General features: G+C 47.4%; 1 protein-coding gene across 25 annotated transcripts in view; it reads right to left on the bottom strand.

Moving 5' to 3' along the window:
* The window catches only part of NRXN2 (neurexin 2), a 336,628-nt gene that overhangs the window by 219,485 nt on the left and 93,431 nt on the right, over positions 1-23,712 (bottom strand). For 17 of the 25 annotated variants that reach the window (XM_087913746.1, XM_087913744.1, XM_087913729.1 and 14 more), the window contains 2 exons: positions 23,305-23,606; positions 19,701-19,724 (listed from right to left, as the gene is read on the bottom strand). In XM_087913746.1, the coding sequence (XP_087769872.1) occupies positions 19,701-19,724; positions 23,305-23,606 (326 nt within the window). The remainder of the gene's footprint in view (positions 1-19,700; positions 19,725-23,304; positions 23,607-23,712) is intronic. The other 8 variants (XM_087913745.1, XM_087913733.1, XM_087913747.1 and 5 more) reach the window with 1 other exon arrangement.

The raw sequence follows: 23,712 nt of genomic DNA on the forward strand, positions 1-23,712 counted from the left end.
AGGTGATGATGCACAAACAAGTAAACTAAATGGAAGGGCTGCAGTTCTTGCAACAGGACCAATCAGAAATGAGCTAACCTGGACTAGAAGACCTCCAAGGTCGCTTCCAGCTCTGTTCTTGACTCTTATTCCACTCCCATTCCCTCTCCCTATTCATTTTAACCCAGATTTGGATGTTTTGCAAATCCAGCTGAAACCTGGCCATCACAGGCAGATGGGGAAATTGCCAACCCCTTAAAACTTGCACCATTCAATTCAGCATTTCTCAACCCTGGCAACTTTAAGATGGGTGGACTTCCACTCCCGGAATTCCCCAGCCAGATGGCTAGGGATTTCTGGGAATCGAAGTCCACATGTTTTCAAGTGGCCAGGGTTGAAAAACACTGATCCACTTACCGGAATTAATCAATTTATCTTGGTTCTGGAATAGACAGATAAGTCTGGTCAGGAGGTCAGAAGACATTTAGCCCAAATGCAGGGACATCTCCTTCCCTGTTCTGTGTCTGAGAAGCACATTATGTTCTGGCCAAATTTGCACGGCGCAGCAGTTTGGCTGGGTTGGGTCCCTGTCCCCTTTGTGAATCCTACTGAACCGCAAGATGGCTCTCAAGGGGAGAAGCAACCTAGAACTAAGGAGAAATTTCCTGACAGTGAGAACCATGAACCAGTGGAACAGAAGCTGACTTGAGAAGTTGTGGCTGCTCCATCACTGGAGGTTTCTAAGGAGAGACCGGAGAGTCGCTCCTCTGAAATGAAAGACCTTCCAAGTCCCTTCCAATCTGTTATACTGCGCATTAGAAGAAAACAGAATATGTGGGTTCTCACAATATGCTAACCCCCTCCCTGGTAATTAAGTTTAGCAAGCTGTAGCTGTTTGGACCTTTCCTGACCTTTTCGTGTGTCTTACGAGCGCTCATAAGAATAGCAACTGTATTTTGCTAATCTGGGTTTAATGCATTGTGTGAATGAGTGTATGCGTTTAGCTGACTAACTCATTTCCAATTTACCTAACTAGCCTTCCTTCAATAAATAATTCTCGATGTGGTGGATTATAACCCAATCACCCGCATGATGTGTGAGGATGATGGATGATGTAGTTCAGCACATTCATAAGTACCTTTAAGGCAAGGGCTGGGTTAAGTATTTAAATCATGCCAACTTTAAACAATTTTAAAACATGCCACAGTTTTGGGTATTCGTGTTTCTTTCTCCATGGCTGTCTAATAAATCTTTTCTGAACAAGATTTCATCTGTTGATATCTATCTAGCTATCACTAACACTTAAACTTACATCACACTTCACAGTGCTTCACAGCCCTCTCTAAGCAGTTTACAGAGTCAGCCTCTTGCCCCCAACAATCTGGGTCCTCATTTGACCCACCTCGGAAAGACAGAAGGCTGAGTCAACCTTGAGCTGGTCAGGATTGAACTGCTGGCAGTGTGCAGAGTTAGCCTGCAAAACTGCATTCTAACCACTGTGCCACTAGGGCTTGCTCTGTCTGTCTGTCTATCTGTCACTCTAATTATCACTATCTATCTATAACTCTATCACTCTATCTACCTACTTACCTACCCATCTTTCAACCTTTCTAACTTACGTTATCTACCTATATCTCAAGGCTAACAAATGTAGAGGCTCCTGTGTCACACTGCACGTTTCAACAACCGCCCAGAAGTTTCTCCAATAATATTCTTACTAGTCCTGGAGAGGCTGCAGGGCTCTGTGGTTTTCCTCACACAAGGTTGACACAATTAGTAAAAGTCCCCTCAGAGTCGAATGCAACTTCTGGTGGCTTCATGGACAGGTTGTGCATTTTCTTGGCAGAAACATGGAACTTGTTCACCGCAGCCTTACAGAATAACAGCATTGGAAGGAACCTCAGAGGTCTTCTAGTCCAACCCCCCTGTTCAAGAAGAAGACGCTATACTATTTCAGACAAATTGTTGTCCAGCCTCTTCTTAAAAGCCTCCAGTGATGATCCACAAGGGGTGGATCCCACCCACAGCTCCTGAAGGAAAGCTGCTGTACTGGTCGATTCTTCTCCCTCTTGCCTTCCAGGGGAGAAAGGGAATTCCTCCCAGTCTAAAATCTGGCCGTGAGATTTCTTGCTCTACGACAGTCTGACCCAAGTCCCAGGATTGGCCAGGACAGAGCTGTCCTTCCAGAGGGCCACTTGATATGATAAGTTCTAGGGAAGTCTGAAAATCTTGCACAATCTTTGAATTGACCTTGCTGGGTGCTTTTTTTTTCTTCCTTTCCCTTGGCTATTTCCTGTTTCTCGACAGTTCGCAAACGGGGAAGGCATTTATGTATTCCAGTTTGCATTAATTGCCTTTTAAATACACTGGGGCTTTCGCTAATGAAGCGCCGGCATCTCTGGAGCCAGCATACAGACGGACGCCAAAGGAGGCCTTCCCCTCGCAGAGGCTGCTTCCCTCTTTTGCGATCACACAAAGCCACTAAACAGGACGGGGGTCCCCTCCAAGTGGTCCAGACTGAAAGGCACTTGCTTCCCCAACCAGGTGCTTTCTAGGTGAGCTGGAATTATAGTTCTCCAACTTGCCAAGTCAACAGGTGGCTGAGAATTCCAAAACAGCTGCAAAGCACCAGGTTTAGGGGGGGCTGGGGGAGTTTCTAGGAAATTGAAAAACTCCCCAACTTGCATTTCGGAAATGCAGATGGTCCTCGACTTACAACCATAATCGGGGCCAGAATTTCCATCGCTAAGCAAGTTGCACCCAATGCTACCACCTTTTGGTTGTTAAGTGAATCACCGCAGTTGTTAACTGAATCATGCAGTCGTTAAGTGAAACTGGCTTTCCTCCCCTTGGTTTTATTCGTCGGAAGCCAGCTAGCCAAATCGCAAACGGCCATCCCATGACCTTGGGACAGTCCAACTCTTGTAAACATATGTTGGTTACTAAGCAACCAAAGTTTGATCACATGACTATGGGGATGTTGTAACTGCGAGGAGAGATCGCAAGTCACTTTTCTCAATGTCGTTGTAACTTCAAATGATCATTAAACAAATGTCTTAAGTTGAGCTCTGCTTGTATCCCTGTTGGTGGTTTCCATCAGGGATGGGATTCAAATTTTCTAACAACCAGTTCTGTGGGCGTGGCTTGGGTGGTGGGCGTGGCTTGGTGGTCATGTGACTGGGTGGACATGGCTTGGAGGTCATGTTATTGGCTGGGCGTGGCCAACTCAATATCACTCACATCGAGGCACGCATCTCCTCGCCTGGCCTCTCATGGCTGTGGCAATGCTGCAACAGTCGTAAGTGCGAAAAATAGTCATAAGTCACTTTTTTCAGTGCCATTGTGACTTTGAATGGTCACTCCACACAAGCAAAATGCCAGCAAAAGAGGGGAAAAAAACTCCAGAGAAGTTCCAGAGACCGGAAGTCTAGTCCTGCCAAGAATGTAATAAGGGTTAACGGAGAGGCAGTTTCTGTAAGCAACCCCAGAATGTTTCCTTCCTGCCTTCCTTACAGGATTAGCCCAGTAATTTCTTCTAACAACCGGTTCTCCGAACTGCTTAGAATGTTAACAACCGGTTCTAGCGAATAGGTGCGAACCGGTAGAATCCCACCCCTGGTTTCCATCTGGTCCAATCTGGTACAGCACATTTCAGCGCTGGACTTGAAAAATCTAAATTTAACATTTCAACCTTGGAGAATCAGACTTTTACACTATCTGAATCCCATAGTGGTTTGTAAACTATGCTGTCCACCTGAGTATGCCATAAGAGCACTAAGCATTCTGCTTACTTAATAAACATGGTTTAAGTAAACCATTGTTTAATGTTGGAACCCAGTCTGGAAGGGGTTTGAATAAAGCAGGATTTTGTGTCCCTAGGAATGGAGGACTCAAAGACTATTTGCTTGTTTCTTTCCCCAAGAAATTCTTGGGCAAGCCTTGGCATCATGAGAAAGCTTAACTGGAATTTCCGCTTTCTCTTCTCAAATTCCACCAAGACTCTTAAGTACAGAGGTCAAGCAATTTTCCAAAGCACTAGAAGGCCAGACAAGGAATAATGGATGGAAATCGATCAAGGAGAGATTCAACCTGGAAATAAGGAGGAATTTCCTGAGTGAGAACAATCAACCCACGGAACAGAAGTTGCCTTCGGAAGTTGTGGGAGCTTCATCCCTGGAGGCTTCCAAGAAGAGACTGGGCTGCCCTATGTCAGAAATGGTATAGGGTCTCCTGCTTGGGTGGGAGGTTGGACTAGATAAGATCCCTTCGAACTCTGTTAATTTGTATCTGTATCAGACTCCTTGACTTACAACTGGTTGCTAGCCACAGTTTGAAATTACAACAGACAAATTACAAGGGAATTTACGATCAGGTCCAAGGTTTCAATGGTTTCCCCCTTTTCCTACACGGTCACATTATCGCACTTCAAATACTAGGCAATACAAGCCCATTTATGGCTGCTTGCAGCCTCCTGTAGTCACATGACTGCTTTTTAAGACAATTTAGCCGAAAACCACTGTTTCTGGTTCTAGGGGCTTAATGACTGCTGTGTTCGCTTAATGGCCGTGGCAAAAATGGTTTTAAGATCGGGTCAATCACCTGACCATTATGACTTTCACCTCATAATTGGAGAACTAGGTATATATAGGCTTCAGATCAAAATTTGGCTTCCCCGTCTCTCTAATCTGTGTTACATGTTATTTGAAGAGATTTGTACATCTAAAAGTTTGCAGACTTCATGACCTCTGAGCTGGCTTGAATCTAGAATGTTTTTCGCTCTTGGTAATTTTAAGTTGGGTGGACTTCAACTCCCAGAATTCCCCAGCCAGCAAGGCGGCTAAGAAAATTTGGGAGATGAAATCCACCCTGCTTAAAACTGCTTGGAACTGGTTTTGGGGGGGGTGGGGGGGTGAAACCTCAACAGTTCCAAGACCTTTTAGCCCTCTAAATATTAGATGCTACCTTAAAAATACGGACTTTGCTTTCTAGATCCTGCTTTCTCTGATAAACCGCTTGTTGCTGCTGAAAACAGGACCCTGGAGCTAGGATCTATTGGGAAATCCTGGATGATCTGCCCTGGATTGTTCAGAATTTGTGAAACCCGCTTACTTCACTGTAGAAAATCTAAATAATTTCCCCCTACATACACTAGTATTCTGCTGGAAAGAAGGAAGCTTGGGAGAATGGAACTATCTTTGAATTCCATTGATGAGCTCCTGGAAACCAAAGCTTTGAATCTTGGGCGCACGTATTGTACCAGTGCAGTGTTGGTGTTTTACTCACAGAACAAGTCAACACGTCCTAAAATTTTTCATTTTTTCCATTGCTCACAAACCCTCCTGGGTCTGATCTTTCTCCACGTAAACTGACTCCGTATTATTCCCTCTGTGGCTGATTTTCCTTCCAAACTAGGAAAAGGACATCTAAGAACAAGCTAAGTTTGCATTCCGTATCTCAAAATAAGAGGTGAATAGCCAAGAGGAATGGCAAGATTCCCCTTTCTTATCCGTTCTTTCCCTTTTTCGTTTGAAATCATGATAAGGGGTAGAAACATTTCGCTTCAGTGTTAAGTTTCCTTCCGATATGCATGTCTTTTGCGCCACGAAGAGGACTCCATTCTCAAAATGAACTGTGCATCTCCCAATGGCTGTCACTCACGCCCAAGATCCTTTGAAGGCATCGTTGTCAGGTAGCAGAAGGTGAGGAGCACAGAACAATCCAGCCAGGAAACCGATCTCGAGTCCTGCCACCTTTCCGATATTTGACAGTCGGTCCAAAGATCAAAAAAGTTTTAGCACATCAGACACAGGGATACACCAAAATTAAAACATTTTGGAGCAGGTCTTAATCACCTTGTCTCCGAGGAAAGCGTGCACTCAACCAAATCTTCCAGCAGTAGGCAGTGCTGAGCAAGCTCTGGACCAAAATCTGAGCAATTCAATTCGATCGTCCGATTGTTTGGGAGCAGATTTAAGACATTAAAATGAGACCATGGGAGGGGCAGAGGGTGCTAACATCCCCACCGGGGTCTTAAAAACATCTCAGCTTTAGTGAAATGGACAAGCGCATCCTGGAGAAGTCAATGTTGTCCCTGTACCGTCCACCTTCCCACCTCTGTCCCCTTCATCCCCGTTGATATATTGTTTTCTGAACCATCAAGGCTTGTGCAGAACAGGGCAAGTTTTGGGAAATACAAAGAGAGAGAGAGAGAAAGAAAGAGAGACTGTGTAGATGTCTCCTTGCAATTCCGTTTTGTTTTGGTTTTTTGGGGCTGCCCGTCCTGGGCAAAGCCAAGAAAGGGGGCAGCAGACCCGTTGGTGGGGGAGCTGAGCCTGTTGGGGCATTTCAAGGGGGGAGGAGGGGGGTCTTCTTTCCAATCCAAGCAATGAAGGAAGGGGAGGATGGAAGAGAAAGGGGGGAAGGAGGCAGGGTCTCATTAGTAATTAGTCAATTCAACATGCAAACAAGGTTAGAAGGCAGAGAGGTGGGGGAGGGGTGGAAGAGAAAATGACTGCGGGGGTGGGGGAAACAGCTGGGAGGGGACAAAAGTTAGTCTACGTCAAGGGTCTCCAAGCTTGGCAACTTTACGCCTGGTGGACTTCAACTCCCAGAATTCCTCAGGCTGAGGAATCCTGGGAGTTGAAGTCCACAAGGCATAATTTGCCACAGCTGGAGACCCTGGTCTACGTGACCTCTAAAGGCCCATCCAACCATAGATTCTAGCTTGTTCCCCCTCAACGCCAGAGATAGGAACAGATGCTAACTTTCTCTCTCTAGAGAAGGGCTAGCTAGATCATGTATGGCTGACCTCTTGGTGGCCAGGAACAACTGAATGGTCAGAAAGCAACTGACCGCTGGGTGGGAATTACCCCACAAGTGGGAGACCCTTAAATTCATGACTCCTAAACTCACTCAAATGGGCTGAATTTGACCGACCGTGCAAAGCCAGAACCAACAAACCACGATTCCTAAGCTTAAAAGAAGCAGAGCTTTGAATGTGGGGCAGCTGCTGCTGCTGTGTTGGAAGAAGGCAGCCCCCGTGTTTTGAGAGGGGAGGTCTTCCATCGGCGTCCTTGGTTCTTTGCAGAGTTTGAGGAGACCCTGCTTTGGAGATCCCCCCCCCCACGCCTCTGGAGTCTTAATTTCTCATTTTAATTTTGCCCCCAGAGCTGGACCAAAAAGCCCTCCCCTACCTGGGAATCAACGCCGGTCTTTTGGGCTGAGCATGGAAATTATTTTGGGGGGCAGGCGGAAAAGGAAGCTGAAGCGGGCCCCATTCTCTCGCCTTCTGGCCCAGCCATCCAGGCAAAGCTTTGCACGGCTTCCAGGGATGAGGTCCAAGCCATTTCCACCCAGGAGGGGGCTTGGACCAAAAACCCTGGGGGCTTCCCCTATGCTAGAAATAGAGGTAGTCCTCGTCTTACGACCACAACGGAGCTAGGGGAGAAATTGGTTAAGGGAGCTTGGCCCCATTGTACAACTTCCCTTGCCACCTTTCTTAAGTGAATCACATGCCCCCCATTTGAGAGCCATGTAGGCATGTCCTACGTTTGCCCTCTGAAGGGGAGGGAAGCAGGAGGAGAGGAAGACGAGGAGGAAGAGGAAGAGGAAAAGGAAGAGGAAGAGGAAAGGGAGGTCCGAGTTAAGAAGAAAAAAAAAACCTGGGGCAGTCTCCTCAGACAAACTTAAAAGTTCAGACACAGAAATGGCAGTTAGTAGGAACAATCAACACAGTCTTTAATTAGTATACTATTAGTACAACAGGAGCTAATTACCAGCTAGCATTCATTATGTCTCTCCATTAATTATTTAATTAATTGTCAGAAAGAAAGACAGAGAGAGAGAGAGAGTGAAGAAGAAGAAGGAGGAGGAGGAGAAGAAGAAGAAGAAGAGATTGGCAGAGAGAAATCAGATGGAAACAGAAGCCGTGCAAGGCAGGGAGAGGCAAGGAGAAAGGTTCCCCCATGCGTGTTAGGTGGGATGAGGGGGGGCGGGCGGGGGGGCACGGAGAGGAGGTGCTGGCATGCAAGAGGAAGGAGAAAGAATGGAAGAAGGGCAGGTAAAGGTGTGCAAGCGACCAAGGAGGCAGAAATCATGGTACTTTTAAAAAGATTTCTAACGGGAGCACTCGGCCTTCCTACGTTCAGTCTGGAAGGTGGAGGAACGGCCTCCCACACTGAACAAAAACTCACCACCCCACCCCAACAAACACTCAAAGGGAGCACACACACGCACAGCTTCCCCCCCAAACAACATGGGCACCACACAGAAAGGCCCACCCTCAAGAGGAAGAAAACTCAACCGTCCTGGGGAAAAACACACCCTCAGAATCCAGCAGCACCTAAGACAGGCTCAGAGCCACCAGTCCCCATCCACACCCGGTGTGTCCAGAGGGCACAAACACCCACGCTGGCCCATTCCTGCCTCTCTCACAATCATCATCTTCATTTTATGACCCCATAATCCCTTGCGGGGTGGAGCCTGGGCAACTGAATGGAGCTAGCAGAGTGTTTGAATGGCCGGATGCCTTTCCTGTCACCAATGCGGAGTTTTGTTTGGCAGATACATTCTCAGTGTGCCAAGAGAGAGTGGGGGGGGGGGATCTGCTTCAAACTCACAGCTTCCCCTGATTGTGAGGCGAGAGCCCCCCTCTAAGGCCATCGCACCACTCCGCTCCTGCCTTTCTCACAATGGCAGACCCAAAAACTTCAGAGATTCCTAAAGGCCTGCTGACGCTGGAGAGGGGGGCTTTGCAAAACCTTGTGTCTTTCCACACCCCTCAAGGAGACGGAGATGACAACCCCCCCCCAACTTCATGCAACATGCAAGGCAGGAGCAGAAGAAAATTTAGTGGGCCCTGAAGTTGGAGCCAATGCAAGCTAACCCCATTTTTGGAGAAAAAAGCGAGGTTTTATCCTCCCTAAATTCTCCAACGGTCAGCCTCCATTACCGGGTTGTCTCCAAGACAGAGGAGGATATGCGCATCTCTCCTCCCTTCTACTCCCAAAAATGTGGAAGGTGCAAAAGCTGAGGAAGTGACTTCCTCAGAAGGGGGGGAGGGGGGGAACCTTAAAAGAGGTGAGGATGTCCAACATGTTTAACCAGATTACTGAATTCATCCTTTCCCCAGATTGGCCAATTATAGTGGAATCACAAGCTAAGCCCATGGCTGGATTTGCACAACTGCCCCTAAAGCACGCACGAAAAAAGAGAATAATGGATCAAACGAAGTTGTGTGATGGCAGCTGCTGAGTTTGGTGCCTTGGTTGGGTGCCAGGAAAGCCTTGTGTCTGGAATCCCATGGTCTCGGGGTCTCAGAGGGGTGACGGAGGGGTCCCTGGGAGAAGATACTCCCTGCTTGAGAGCTGTTGGCAATTAGGCGGGTTAGGGAAGTGATAGAATCTAGCCTGGCCTTTCTCATTCTTGACAACTTGAATGAATTCCAACTCCCAGAATTCCCCTGCTGCTAGTTCCCCAGGGTGCCTGGGGGATTCTGGGAGTTGAAGTCCACATCTTAAAGTTGACAAGGATGAGAAACACTGGTTCCAGCCACATATTTCCCATTTCCCTATGATTGTCCATAATGGCCCATTTCCCAGGCTTCCATCATTTCTCTGGCTATTTTTGTCCCTGCTCAGCCAACAATCTTAGTGGTTCATGGCAATGAGAGGCTACCAATGAGTTTGGATTTCCTCGTCTAACAGCTTACAAAATGATTGGGAAATAACTGAAACCTGGGAAACGGGCCCCTTGTCCGTCAATGGGAGGGCTGATTTCCCATCAAGCAGAAGCTAAGGATGCCTCAGCACAAGGAAACAAGCAGCTAACAACTGAATAGCTGGCCATCAACATACTAACTAACAACTGAAAGCCACACGTAATCAGGCACCATCTAAATACAAAGCCTAGAACACATCGTGGAGAGGGAGAGAGAGAGAGATTTTCCCCGGGGAGCGGATCCAGCACAAGCCAGGAAGCTTGTAAGAAGAAAGCTTTCATTCCAGTGACCGACTCAGATTGGATCCCGCAACCTTATCCTGGGACATATATTTGCCTTCATTCGTGGGATAAAAATATTTTAAATAATGTTTTTAATTGATTTTTTTAAAAAACTCTCCTTACCCTTTTCCATCTCACGCCAAAATTAAACTGAAACTTTGGCTGGGACTATCCAGATCCCTTTTGGCTTTCAAGGCCAATATTATCCATCTCTCTGCCTTTCCCATCTATCTGTTTGTCTAGCTATCTGCATTTTTTTTTTGCCCTTGGATACATCAAAATTGATCTGTCTAAATGATGATTTTTGGTTTAGGGACGATGGTTGATTCATGGGAAGGACACACCCAAACTCAAAGTCTTCCGCCATCAAAGTTCTTCGGATTCCTCCAGTTGCTTTTCAAATTTCACAAAAACTGTCAATCTGGGGCTCCTTAACAGAATAGAAGGGACCTTGGAGGTCTTCTAGTCCAACCCTCTGCCCAGGCAGGAAACCCTACACCACTTTAGACCTAATCTCAAGGGCTGCATTCACACAACATGCTGAATTTGTTAAGCTATAACCTGGCTTAGATTTTGTTTAAAACTTTGCGCATTGCGTGAACCTCATTCTCTTTTGGGGTTGACTTATGTGTCAATGCGCTTTGCCAGTCAAGACAACAGGCTAACTAAAAACCCAGGTTAAGGGGTGTTGTGTGAATCTAGGAAGTCCCTTTTAGAAAGTGAAGTAAGTTTTAACAGCTAGAAGTACTGAACACGATTAAATACAGGTAGTCCTGGATTTATGGCCTCAATTGAGCCCCAAATTTCTGTTGTTAAGTGAGACATTTGTGAATTTTGCCCCATTTTGCAACTTTTCTTGCCACATTTGTTAAGTGAATCGCTGCCATTGTTAAATTAAGAACACCATTGCTAAGTGAATCTGGCTACGCCATTGACTCTGCTTGTCAGAAGACCACAAACGAGAATCACATGACCCCGTCATGAATATGAATCAGCTGTCAGGCATCTGAATGTTAAATCACATGACCATGAGGATGCTACAACCGTCATTAAAATGGTCACTTTTTCCAGTACCCAATGGTCACTAAATGAACTGTTGTAAGCCTGCCTGTGGTTGAGTTGCAAAGGCAGCCATATCCTATGCAAGCCTCTCTTTCAAACTCTGAAAAAGTTACTGATGTGGGAAGACAAGAGAGCCGGTCCAATAAAGGCAAGGCCAGGTGACTGCCACACCTGTCCCTCCAGATTCTCACCCGATTCATCTATTCTCCCTTTGCAATGGTGCTTGCTGGTTCCCCAAGGCCATTTGCACTGAGGCTCCGCTCCATTCCAAGGAACCTTACCCACAAAAAACCGACAGGCCTCCTGGGCTTTAGTGCCTGTAGAAAGGTTAACCTTAGGGAATATTCCTTACCCCTCCACCTCCTCATGTTGTCTTCCTTACAATGTGTCAGTTCTCTGTGAGGGAGAGAAGCCCTTTTCTCTACTGATTGCATGGCTGGGAATCAATTGGTCAGAATAGAGCTGGAAGGGACCTTGGAGGTCTTCTAGTCCAACCCCCTGCTCAAGCAGGAGACGCTATACCATTTCAGATAGGTGGTTGTCCAATATTTTCTTAAAAGCTTCTAGTGTTGGAACACCCACAACTTCCAGTGGCAGGCTGTTCCACGGGTTAATTAATGAGCCTCGGTGGCGCAGTGGTTAGAGTGCAGTACTGCAAGCTACTCCTACTGCAATTTTGGCAGATTGAATCCCACCAGGCTCCAGGTTGACTCAGCCTTCCGTCCTTCCGAGGTGGGTAAAATGAGGACCCAGATTGTTGGGGGCAAGAGGCTGACCTTGTAAACCGCTTAGAGAGGGCTGTAAAACACTACAAAGCAGTATATAAGTCTAAGGGCCATTAATTGTCTTCACTGTTAGGATGTTTCTCATTCATTCTAGGTTGCTTCTCTCCTGGATGAGCTTCCATCCGTTCTAATCCGTTGCCTTTATTCCTAGGCCAACAATTCTGCCAATTTCTAACCTGAACACAGGTAGCCTTCGACTCAGAACAGTCCATTTAGTGACTGTTCAAAATTACAATGGCACTGGAAAAAGAGACTTAGGACCGTTTTTCACACTTATGACCGTTGCAGCTTCCCCGTGGGTCCTGGGATCGAACTTCAGACGCTTGGCAACTGGCTCGTATTTATGGCGGTGGCGATCATGCGATTCCCCCTTTTGCAACCTTGTGATGAGCGAAGTCAACAGGGAAGCCAGGTTCACTCAGCAACCGTATGGCTAACTTAACTGCGCTGATTGCTTAACCACTGCGGCAAGCAAGGTCGTAACATGGGGCAAAATTCACTTAACGCCCGTCTCGCTTAGCAGCAGAAATTTGGGGCTCAATTGCGGTCGTCAGTCAAGGGTTCCCTGTACAGTTTTTGGAAATGCCCAGGCGTTCCTCGGCTATCCAAGTTTGCTTGAAGGGGGCAGCCCTTCCATCCTGGAACTCTTTTTAAATTTACCACCCCACTCCAAATAACCAGTGCTCTCTCCCCCAAAAAAATCCTAAAACTATTCCTAGAACCACCGGGTACAGAGATTAATGAGCAAAGAGGCAATCAGTTAGCAGTTCAATTCAAGGGGTTTCCATCTGGTGAAGAGGCTTTTCAGACAGGGATGACTCGGAGACAGGGGTGCCAGCCAGAGCAAACAGAACTGGGCCCAGGGGAAGAACTGTTTGGACCCAGCTTAAGGCTGTCGCTTGGCATGTCGTTCTGCTCCTTTTATTTCACTGCCAGAAGCCAAATCTAGGCTTGCCATGCTTCGCTGCACATCAAAATCCACCTTCCCACATCCGGGTCTCTGCTAATGTTGGAATACAAACGGCAGCAAGCATCCAAACCAGCGAAGGCAAGGGAAGGCTGGCTGGGGATGATGGCGCTCATCGTCTAGTACTTTTGGACGACCCCAGAGGTGGGAAAGGCTGACTCCTTGTTGGATGCAAATGTTACTGGAAAGAGCATCGCTGATTGGTTCCCTCGAAGCACCAGGTGTTAAGTCATAGAAACAGAGTTGGAAGGGACCTTTCGAGGTCATTTAGTCGACCAACCCCCTGCTCTCGCAGGAGACCTCCGCTATTTCTGATAAATGGCCGCCCAGTCTCTCCTTAAAAGCCTCCTGGGATGCAGCACCCACAATTTGCGAAGGCAATTTATTCCACTGTTAGGAATTTTCTTCTTAGTTCTAAATTGCTTCTCAATTAGTTTCCATCCATTGCTTCTTGTCCTGCCTTCAGGTGCTTTGGAGAATAGTTGACCTGTCTTCTTGGTGGCAGCTCCTCAGATATTGGAATGCTGCTATCATGTTCCCCCTAGACCAGAGGTCTCCAACCTTGGCAACTTTAAGACTTGTGGACTTCAACTCCCAGAATTCTCCAGCCAGAATTCTGGGAGTTGAAGTCCACAAGTCTTAAAGTTGCCAAGGTTGGAGACCTCTGCCCTAGACCATTCATTAAACTAGCCACACCCAGTTCCTGATATGTTTTAGCCTCCAGTGTCCCCTAATCATCCTTACAGCTCTTCTCTGAACTCTTTCCAAAGTCTCCATGTCTTTTTTGTATTGGGGTGACGAAAACTGGAGGCAGTCTTTCTAAGTGTGACCTTACCAAGGCTTTCCTGGGAATGAGGGAAGCTGGACTCTAGTGTGATGTATAAAGCTGATACTTCCCTTTTTATACCCCCATTCTTCCTTTGAACATACACACACACACGCACACACACTACAGTAGTCTTTACAGACCCTTCCCCTTCAGTGCCATCGGATTTTGGTGGATCCGATTGGTTGGAGAAAGAGGTTTAAGCCCCACTTCTCCTGCCCCAGATTCCTGTTTTTAATTCTCCCCTCCCAGCTGTTACTGTCCTTTCTTTCTTAAACACAGATCGTAGCTGCATTCCCACACTCAATATTAGTGGAAGGCTGAGAACGGATCTTATTTTTTGCCCCTCCTAGTTCTCATTCAGTTTGCTCGAGAAGCTGCTTTTCAATTTTCGTTACAAGGAGCAGGGTTCATTCTCTCTCTCTCTCTCTCTCTCTCTCTTTAATAAGACTTTATTAAGTTTCAACAGAGGATAAAATGCAAGGCAAGAGAAAGTAAGAACTAGGGCAGGACAAGAAACAATGGATGCAAACTCATCAAGGAGAGATCCAACCTAGAATTAAGGAGAAATTTCCTGACAGCGAGGAAAATTAATCAGTGGAACAGCTTGCCACCAGGAGTTGTGGGTGCTGCTCCATCACTGGGGTTTTTAAAGAAGAGAGTAGACAGTCCCTTGTCTGAAACGATATAGAGTTGGAGGCTGGACTAGAAGACCTCCAAGGTTCCTTCCAGCTCTATTCCGATTGCATTGATTGCATCGATTGTATTGCGATCTCTCTCTCCACTCTGGACTTACAGGTTTATCTTGTTATATCCTATTTGAGGGAGAACATTTCCTATCCTGGAATTTCTTGAAGGAATCACCCACTGAATCTCAGAAACGGTTCTCAGAGATTTAAAAAAACAACAACAGACCTTTGGGGTTAAGGGAGCCTCTTCTATTCCTGTTCACCTGCCCGCAATCATTTCTCACGCAGGACGAGTTACACACCTGGAAGCCAGTTTCAACTGGCTTTTTAATGGATTTCATGGTTCCCTGGAATGTATCTGCCGGAATGAGTGGCTAAACACACCCACCATTATTACTGGATCTAAGAAGACTGGATCCATTCAGAGACAAACCTCTCAGTGCTGACCACGCTTTGGTTTTTATTGATTTCTTGCGATTGAAATATTTCGACTATTTTCTAATACGGTGGTTCTAAACCTTGGCCATTTGAAGATGGGTGGACTTCAACTCCCAGAATTCCCCAGCCAGCCAGCCAGCCGGCGTTGGGGAATTCTGGGGGTTGAAGTTGCCACGTTTGAGAAACGCTGTTCTAATATTAATGTATTTTCCCTCCAGCATGTTTTGGTATGACAACAGAAACGGGAGATGCCTCGCCAAGTCCCATCGTATACTAAACAACATCAACGCAGGGTTATCTTGAGTTTCTTCCTCGTGCTTCCTTCACTCTCTGGACCGCACAATCCATACGGCTTTTTCACACCTTCCCCAAGTCAGCTGCAAATTCTTCCATGCACCCCGAGGTACCCTGCCTCAAGGATGGCCTACCTCCGCCGAGGTCCCGGACAGTGTTGTGAAACAAGAATGAAATAGATTTCCGGATCAAGCTAGCTTTTCTCATGTTTGGATTCTCCTGCCAAGCCGGTCCCTCAACAGAAAGCCAAAATGCCAGTCTTAGCACCCAGGAAGCTATGCCAGCACGGCTCCTTTTGGATACCCCTGTTCCCCTTTCGGAACCAGGCACTCACACATGCGCACAGGGGAGGGTCCCATCCATGTCTGTCCCCTGCCCTGATGGCCCTGCCTCAGTGCTCCCTTTGGAAATGACAAAGAGGGGAAGCCAGCAAAGGAAGGATAGGGGGTGTCATGCAAGGCTGAGAGAGGGGAAGGGGCCTTGAAAGAATATGGGAGAAGGAAGAGGAGGCCTGAGGGGAGGAAGGGGACGGGACGTATGCAACACACAAAGAGTGTTAGTTTCAGCCCCAGAGAAATAAAACTCGGCCACGGAAGCAGCCCAGCCTCGCAAGTTCATAGCAGGCCATGCAATAGGGTGGCCGGCAGCTAGTCCCCAGGGGCCACTATAGGGCAGCCAGGTCTTCAGGTTCCCAGGACAAGCACCAGTCCACCCACCAGGATGCTGGGGGTGGGGGTGGGGGGGGAGGGCTGAGTCCCTCTTGTAAGCCCCTGATCCCCCAAAGTGAAGAGGAACGGAGCCGGGAAGCTCATACCCACATTCTGTGAATTGGAGCACCCTTGCAAGACACTTTTGCGGGAGGGGGGGGGGATGTCCCTGCCCCACTCCATGCCACGACCCAGCATTGCTGAAAATTGGGGCGGTTGGAGGAGTTTTTCTGGGCCTCCCCCTCTCAATCCACCTGGCTGCCATTTGGGGGCTTCCCTGGGGGGCAGCTGGGGGACCCAGCGTAGGTGCAACAGCGCACAGAAGTTGCTTCATGGGATGGTGTTTTCCATGGATTTTTTGGGGGGGGAGGGAGAGGGAGGGAGGGGAGGGGAAAAAAAGAAACCAAAACCATAAAAGAAAATTCTTCAACCAATTCTCCCCCCCCCCCAAATATTGTTGTCTTTTCTGATTTTGCAAGGGGGGGGGGCTGTGTGGGTTTAGAGTGTTGCCATGTCGGTGGGGAGGGATGGTTGAAGGTGTGGGGCTTGTAGTAGTAGCAGACCTGGGTTCAGGTACCTTCCAGGGGGACACACGGGGGGGGGCCTTCCCTCTTTCCCAGCCCTTCTACCTCACAGGGTTGTTGTGAGGATAAATGGGAGCCGGAGGGAACATGAGCTGGATCTCCTAAAGATCAGACATCTAGCAAATAAATCAGTAATCCCGTTGGGGCCGTGGCTGATAGGGGGGCTGCCCCGGGAGCCCCAGACTAGCATGCCAAGATGTAGCCTTTGCAGCGGCTGTGGATGATGGGACTTGCAGCCCAACAATATCTTGGAAGTCTCAGGCTTCCAAGTTTCCTTTCCTTCGCTTTTCAGCGCCTGCGTTCCCTTTTCGGCTACAATTCAGTGGTTGCCTTTCTAAACCCGGTGCCTTCTGGGTGTGTTGGAGAATAATGCCCATCAGCTACCAGTGGCATGGGAATTGTAGTCAAGAGGGTGGGCTGGGTTGAAGCCTATTTCACTCCTGGGGGGAGGTCTCTCTAAGAAAGACTTGCATTGAGCTTTCACTGCCCTAACGGAGCTGGGAATCGGTTATTCCACCATTTCTTTTGCCCCAGGAAGTAAAAGAAAGGGAATTGGGGGGTGTCACTGAAACCCACTTCATTTTCCAAAGTGCTGGAAGGATCCATTTTCAAGCCTATGGAGAACTTTCAAGCATCCAGGCCACGGTTGTCCCAAGGGTGCTTTTCCAAAAGGCAATTGGACTTTCTTGGGGTTTTTCTTTCCCCTTGAAAAGGTTTTACTTCTCATCCAAGAAGCTTCCTCAGTTCTTCAGACACTGAAGAAGAACTGAAGAAGCTTCTTGGGTGAGAAGCGAAATGTTGTCAAGCAAAAAAAAAAATGAAGAAAGACCAGTTGCCTTTTGGAAAAGCGCCTTTGGAATCTGTTTTCAAATTCACAAAATGAGACGAAGGAAGCGCCTTGGATTTGTCCCCCCAAAGCAGCCAGCAGTGCCGATTAGCACTTTGGGGCAATTCCAGCGGCTCCTTTTTTTCTGGGAATCCGGTGGCCGCTGTAGAGGGCAGAGACACACAGTCCCAGAAAAGAGGCACCTGCCTCAGGGGTGGGATTCAGAGTTTTAAGCAACCGGTTCTGTAGGCGTAGCTAGGTGGGCCTGTGACTGGGTGGGTGTGGCGGCTTCTTCTTCTTTTTCAGCATCCTTCCCTGGTTTTTCTGTCTCCTGGGCCTCAGGAAGCCTCGGGGGGTTGGCTCCCAGGAGGCTTCCCTGGGGCCCAGGAAGGCAAAAAACGGAGTGCACCCGCCCTCCCGCCTACTGCACTTCCTGGGTGAAGCAGTAAGACAGCGAGGGGGATCCTGGCACAGCTGATCATAGGAACAGCTGATCATCGGGAGGGCGGGGGGAAAAGAAGAAGAAATACCTTAAGGAGTGACTGGACGGGGGAGAACTCAGCAGCGATGTCGCGCATGCGCGATAAGGACTGGCTGGGAGGGGAGGGGTGGGCGGAGAGGGGCGGGGCCAGTCAGGGGCACGATTGGCCAACAGTTCTCTGAACTGCGCAGAATCATAACAACGGGTGGAATCCCACCGTTGACCTACCTGCTCTTAAGGACCTCAATTAGGGGCTGTTCCTGAAACACCACAGGTCGTCCTCAATTTAAAACACAGCTGAAATGGGAACTTCTGTTGTGAGGCAATGCGGTCCGAAAGTGAACTGCGTGTCCAATTTTATCCTCCTTCTGATGCAGTCATTAAATGAACCACACAGTCCTGTGTTTGAAATCCGATTTCCTCCACTGGAAAGCCCTCTACGTAAGGCTGCAAAAGGGCAATCGCTTGACCTCAGGGTGCGGCAACTGTCATAAATAACGTATCAGCTGCCAGGCACCTGAATTTGGATCACGTGACTGCAGGGAGGCCTGCAGTGGCCTTAAGCGCAAGTCATTTTGGGGGGCACCGTCATAACTTGGAACGCTCGTTAAAAGAATGGTTGAGGACTACCTGTAGTTGAATCCAAAGCATTCAATGGCCTGATTAAATATGGTTCCATTGATGGTTTTATTATTTCACGGATTTTCATTACTACTACTATTATTATTATTATTATTATTATTATTATTATTATTGGTTTGAATCCTTCAGGTGCATTTTTAAAAAAAGCATTTGTAGGTCACACAGGGAAAGTGTCTGTGGGGCAGTTATCCATACATAATAACAACAATAATTAATAATTGCACCTGCAGGCTGTTAAGCCTGCCTGGTTCAATTATAGACAATTCTTGGTACCAAACAGAGTTTCCACCCATTACAGCTTATATCGGTGTTTTTATTATTATTTTATTTGCGGCTTTTTTCAAATCACAATTTCAACGCATACTTGTATTCTGCATAGTGGTTTGTTTTGTTTTAGAAAGATTGATTTGTTTTCCAAAAAACTGGGAATGCGGGGAGGTTTATATATTATATTTGTTATTTGGTGTTTTAACCATTTTATCCTGTCTGATTCTTGGCCATTTTATAGGCAAGTGACATGTTATGTTATGTTATGTTATGTTATGTTATGTTACGTTACGTTACGTTACGTTATGTTATAATACACTATGCTACATTATATTATATTATTATTTATATTTATTTAGTAATGTTGTTTCTGCCCACCACAATATTATATTGCATACTCTAATTCAGTATTTCTAGGCAACAAGGAGAGGTGGGGTCTTCAACTCCCAGAATTCCTGGCTGAGGAATTCTGGGAGTTGAAGTCCACAGGTCCCAAAGTTCCCTAAATTGAGAACCGGTCATTTTAAATAGTTGTGACTGTGGCAATCTATAATCTATTTTGCTTGCTGGGTCAATTGTGAACCTCTCTGGTTCTGCGGGTTTTTATAACCATCAGCTCAGTATAGTTTTATGTATACAGTACAGTTATCATCAGGGTTATTTTTTGCTGCTGGTAAATTGACACCCAACGGAGTTCAGCAAAATCACTCAATACTTTTTACATTTTTTAAAAAGAGTTCAGAAAGGCAATGCAGGGCAGCTAGTTCACCTTTTCTCTTTGAAAGAGATTCCCTACGAAAGAAACGGAGGGATATTGGCAGAGCGCTAATTCGGGGCAGTCAGCAACTGGAAAATATTGTTGCCTAAAAGGGGCTGAAAATTATGCAAAGATGCCGGGGTGGGGGGAATACTGTAGAAAGCCTCCTCAGAAGCGCCCTCAGCCGAGAGAAAATCCATGTGTTTCCGCAAAGGCTGTGTGTGCAGGCTTGCACAGCAGAGTGTCTGTCAATTTCCAAAAGCAAAGTAATTTTTTTTTTTTAAATAATAATAATTTAAAAAAAAAATAAGGAAAGAGGGGGGGAGAGGTAAAACCCACGGCAAACCAAATGATTAGACAATAGACTGATATCTACCAGATAATGCAGTTTGTTTACCATAGCGTGTCCAATTCCTGCGTGCTGTATGCATTTAAAAACAGAAAGAAAATGAAAAAGAAAATCGAGAAGGGGAGGAAAGGGAATAAACAGAAGAAAAAAAAATGACCAACCATGAAAATTCAAGGGAGATATATTTAAAAAAAAAAAAGAAAAAAAAAAACAGAAAAAAGGGAGAAATAAATTTCTCCAGTTTCCGAGACCAGCAAAAAACTAAAAAAATAAAAATAAAATGAAAAATACTGAATCCACACAACCCAACGACCCTCTCCCCGCGAACTCTGCCCTCCCCCTCCCTCCCCCCGCCCCCCTTCCCCCTTTCTTAACCTGGGTTAGTAAGGAGAGAACGGAACAAAATGAACCACTCAAAAGGAAGGAAGGAAGGAAGGAAGAAACCGACATTCCGCGAATGGCACAGAGGTTAGTCATCCCTTCTTTGGGCAGGTTTGGGGAGATTTCCCCCCCCCTCCCCGCCCCTGCATGACAACTCCCCCTCCCCAGAAGCGTGTTAGTAACACACAACGACAAAAGTTGCCAACACAATTTCTAACGAGGTGGTTTAGGAAGGTGGGAGGTTAAGGGTGGGTTGGGGGGAGTGAAAAGGATGGAGGATCAAAGCACAGGGCCGTGTTAGCAATATTAGTACTTCCAAGGAGCCCAGATTTAGGGAGGGGAGAAGGGGGAGGGGTTGGGTGGGGGGTGTCCTTGGGCCTGGCCAGAGACGGCGTTTGGGTCGGGCCAGTGGGGACCAAGGCTCTGTCAGCCACTGCTGGGAGATAAAAGCTTAGATCTCAGTGGATTTGGAGGAAAGAGCTAGAGGAAAGGAGAGAGAGAGAGAAAGCGTAGGCAAGGGTGCCCGGTTGGGGGCAGACAAGGGGGAGCAAGCCCCCCGCCCCTTCCCGGTCCTTCCCCAGGTAGAAATCAAGGCCAAGTTGCTGCTTTTGGGGAGGAGGATTAAGAAGAGGAGAGGGGGGAAAAAAATCCATCCGGGGGGGGGGTTCGCGGAAAGAGGAGAGAGGCACCGCTGCAAAACTGAGATATGGGGAAGTGGGGTGTCTGTGTGTGTGTGTGTGTGTGTCCAGTTCTGTGAAACCCAAGGGCTGCAAGCGGGGCAGGCTCACTGCTTCACCCCAAGGCTCAGTGCTCCAGGGCATAAGGAGCAGCAGTGGGATCTGAATAACTGAACCACCGGTTCTTTGGCTGGGTAGGCGTGGCCGACGGGTCATGTGACGGGGCGGGTGATGTCACTCATCACGCCCAGCCCCGCCTCCCGGCCACTCGCCTCAAAGGCAGAGGTAGGATTCAGGCGGTTGGGGCTAATCCCACCACTGGCTGGCCCCGCCCCTGCCCGTTTGGGGGTCATTTTCAGGCTGTTTTGGGCCCCACAAACAGTCCAGGAAAGAGGCCAAAAAACGAGTGGGTGTGGGACCAGTCGGTGGTGGAATTGGCCGGTTCGCCGAACTGCAGGGAATCTTAACAATCAGTTCACCTGAACCGGTGTGAACCGGCAGCGACCCCCCCCCCACTGATAAGGAGCAACGTATGTTCTTGGCTAAGCGAGAGAAGGGTGGGGAGGGGAAACCCCTCTCCATCCAATCCGATGCCTTTTTCCTTCTCCCTTCTCTTCCTCTTCTACTCGCTACCCCATTCTGCTCAGTTTTATCTTCCCCCAGCTTCCAAACTCGGGCTTTTTCAAGAAAGGACAAATCGTCATCATCATCATCATCACCCTGTCCTGATCTCTTCCTGAAGGCCTTGGGGGTTCCCAAATTCTTTTGATGCAATTGCACGTATTATTATTTTTAGAGTATTTGCCTTAAAAGCTCCAGACGCGGTCTTTCATTATTCATACTTCCTGGCACTTCCTGCTCTGGATCTCCCAGCCTCCAGCTATCATTACAGAGTATGGATTTTTATTCAGATCAGCTGGTTTTTAAACAACAGCCTCGCGAACTCTCCACTGGGAGTCCTACCACGGATACAGGTGGGCCATGTTTTCCAGCCCCCCCCCAGTTCTACAGCTGGGTGAAGCCTGAGCTACTTGGGGCAATCAGCAGGGGAATTTTTCCTCCCGCTGCACGCCCAAAATAGATCAGAAATTCGTCAGGAGGAAGGCCAGCCGTTTATTCAAGGCCCCCAAGCCTCTCGTTCGGTGCGCCATGCATTATATTCCTCGCTGCCCACTCCATTTAGGAGCATATCTTCACACCTAGAATAGCTTTTGCTAGGTTGTGGGTCTCCCCGTGGCAATTTGTGCCCCTGTTCGTTCTGGAAGGCTCCACTGGTTCACAACCTTAGCAATTTTAAGAGGTGTGGACTTAAGCTCCCAGAATTCCCCAGCCAGAATATTTGGACTTCAACTCCCAGAATTCCCCAGCTTCCTTCAACTTCTGGGAGTTGAAGTCCACATGTCTTAAAGTTGCCTCTACGGAGAGAAACACCAGCCTATACAGAGATACAGAGAGAGTCCCACCTGTTATTTATCCTTAGATTTCACAGAACGAGACCCCCTTTCTTCCCCACATGCCAAGTATCAGGGCCAAAACAACCCCTCTATATTCAAGGCCATATTTTGCTACTAAACAGGGAATCGTGGGTTGCAGACCTTGGAATGGTGGACTGATTCTAGTCCAGACATCAGAAAAAAAGTCAGAAAAGTGGGGTTAGAAGATGCAACTGGCCTCAGCAATCATCACTCATTGATCACGTCGTATAACTTAAAATAAAGTCGTCTTCCAGGTATCAAACTGTTTTATAGAACTTTGCAGAAATTGAAGACCTGGGGCTGCAATGGGGTGTGAGCTGCCCATTAGCCACATTGTACTAAAATGCAGCAAGGCGATTCTCTTCTTTTCAAACTTTAAAATAAGAAATAAAATGGCCAATTTAAGATTATTTTGCTCTTTTTAAAAATCCAGAAAATTGGGGAGAAAAGAGCTGAAAACTGCAGCCATTCGCATCTCCGCCACACATCCTGCAGCCTTCACCAGCAATAACAACAATAAGAATAACCATAACAATAATGCTTGCTCCAGCTGAAAAGTTTGACATCCCTTGCAAGAGAGTAAAATTTGGATTTAACTGACAGTTTAAGGCTGTCTGTTAAATTCAAAAGTTTGGAACTGAGGTCATTTGCACAGTTACCTAATTATGCAAATGTCGTACATGAAGACTAACGGTATAAGAATGCCAATTACATAATTGTGCAAATGACGTAAATGACATATACAAGTGTGCAGACAGGCATTGGAAATAAAGAACCGGTCCGGTACTTCAGATGCGTTTCCATTTCAAAGTTCCTCCACCTAAGATTAAAACTTGGGTGCTTTGAAAATGTTTCTCCCTTTACCAAAGGTAACACAACCCGTTGCCGAGAAGCAGTGCTAGAAAATCTAGCCCGCCTCTCACATTTTGTATCCCAAACGTGGGGATCATCCTTTTTTTTAATTAAAAAGGTCTCTTGCTCCTGGGGAAAATTTGCTCAGCGATTTAAGAAAAAAAAAGAAAAAAGGATTTCAGAAGCCGTTCCGAGCCAGGGATGTGCCCCCCCCGCCCCCCGCAGCATCCCCTATGTGCTGAGACTACATGGGCAGCAGTCGCTCACCTGGCGCAGGTTTCTAGTCACACGAATGTCGTGCCAGTTGTTGTCATTGAACTTGCCGTTGACTGGCTCCACCAGGGCCTCGAAGGCGCCGGAGCCCAGGTTGATCACCAGCCAGACGGCGCCGCTCTTGAGCGAGAGGTTGACGTAGTCGGCCGACTTCCCGGTGTGGAGCATCAGGCCATTGCGCTGGAGGGTGCGGAAGGAAAGGGTGATCTCGTCGGTGCTGCTTTGGATGGGGTTGTGCGAAAGGTCGTAGCAGAAGAACTCGTTCCCTTTGAACGTTGCCACAAATTCTTCTTTCCCTGCGGAAGAGACACAAGGAGATGGGAAGGTGGCGCTTGAGCAGGGGGTCAGGAATCCACATGCTTATGAGCAAGCTACAGGCAGTTCTCGACTTACGAGGGTTCA

This window comes from Pseudonaja textilis, chromosome 16, assembly GCF_049901715.1.
Source record: "Pseudonaja textilis isolate UNSWEBS1 chromosome 16, rPseTex1.2, whole genome shotgun sequence".
Taxonomy (NCBI): Eukaryota; Metazoa; Chordata; class Lepidosauria; order Squamata; family Elapidae; genus Pseudonaja; species Pseudonaja textilis.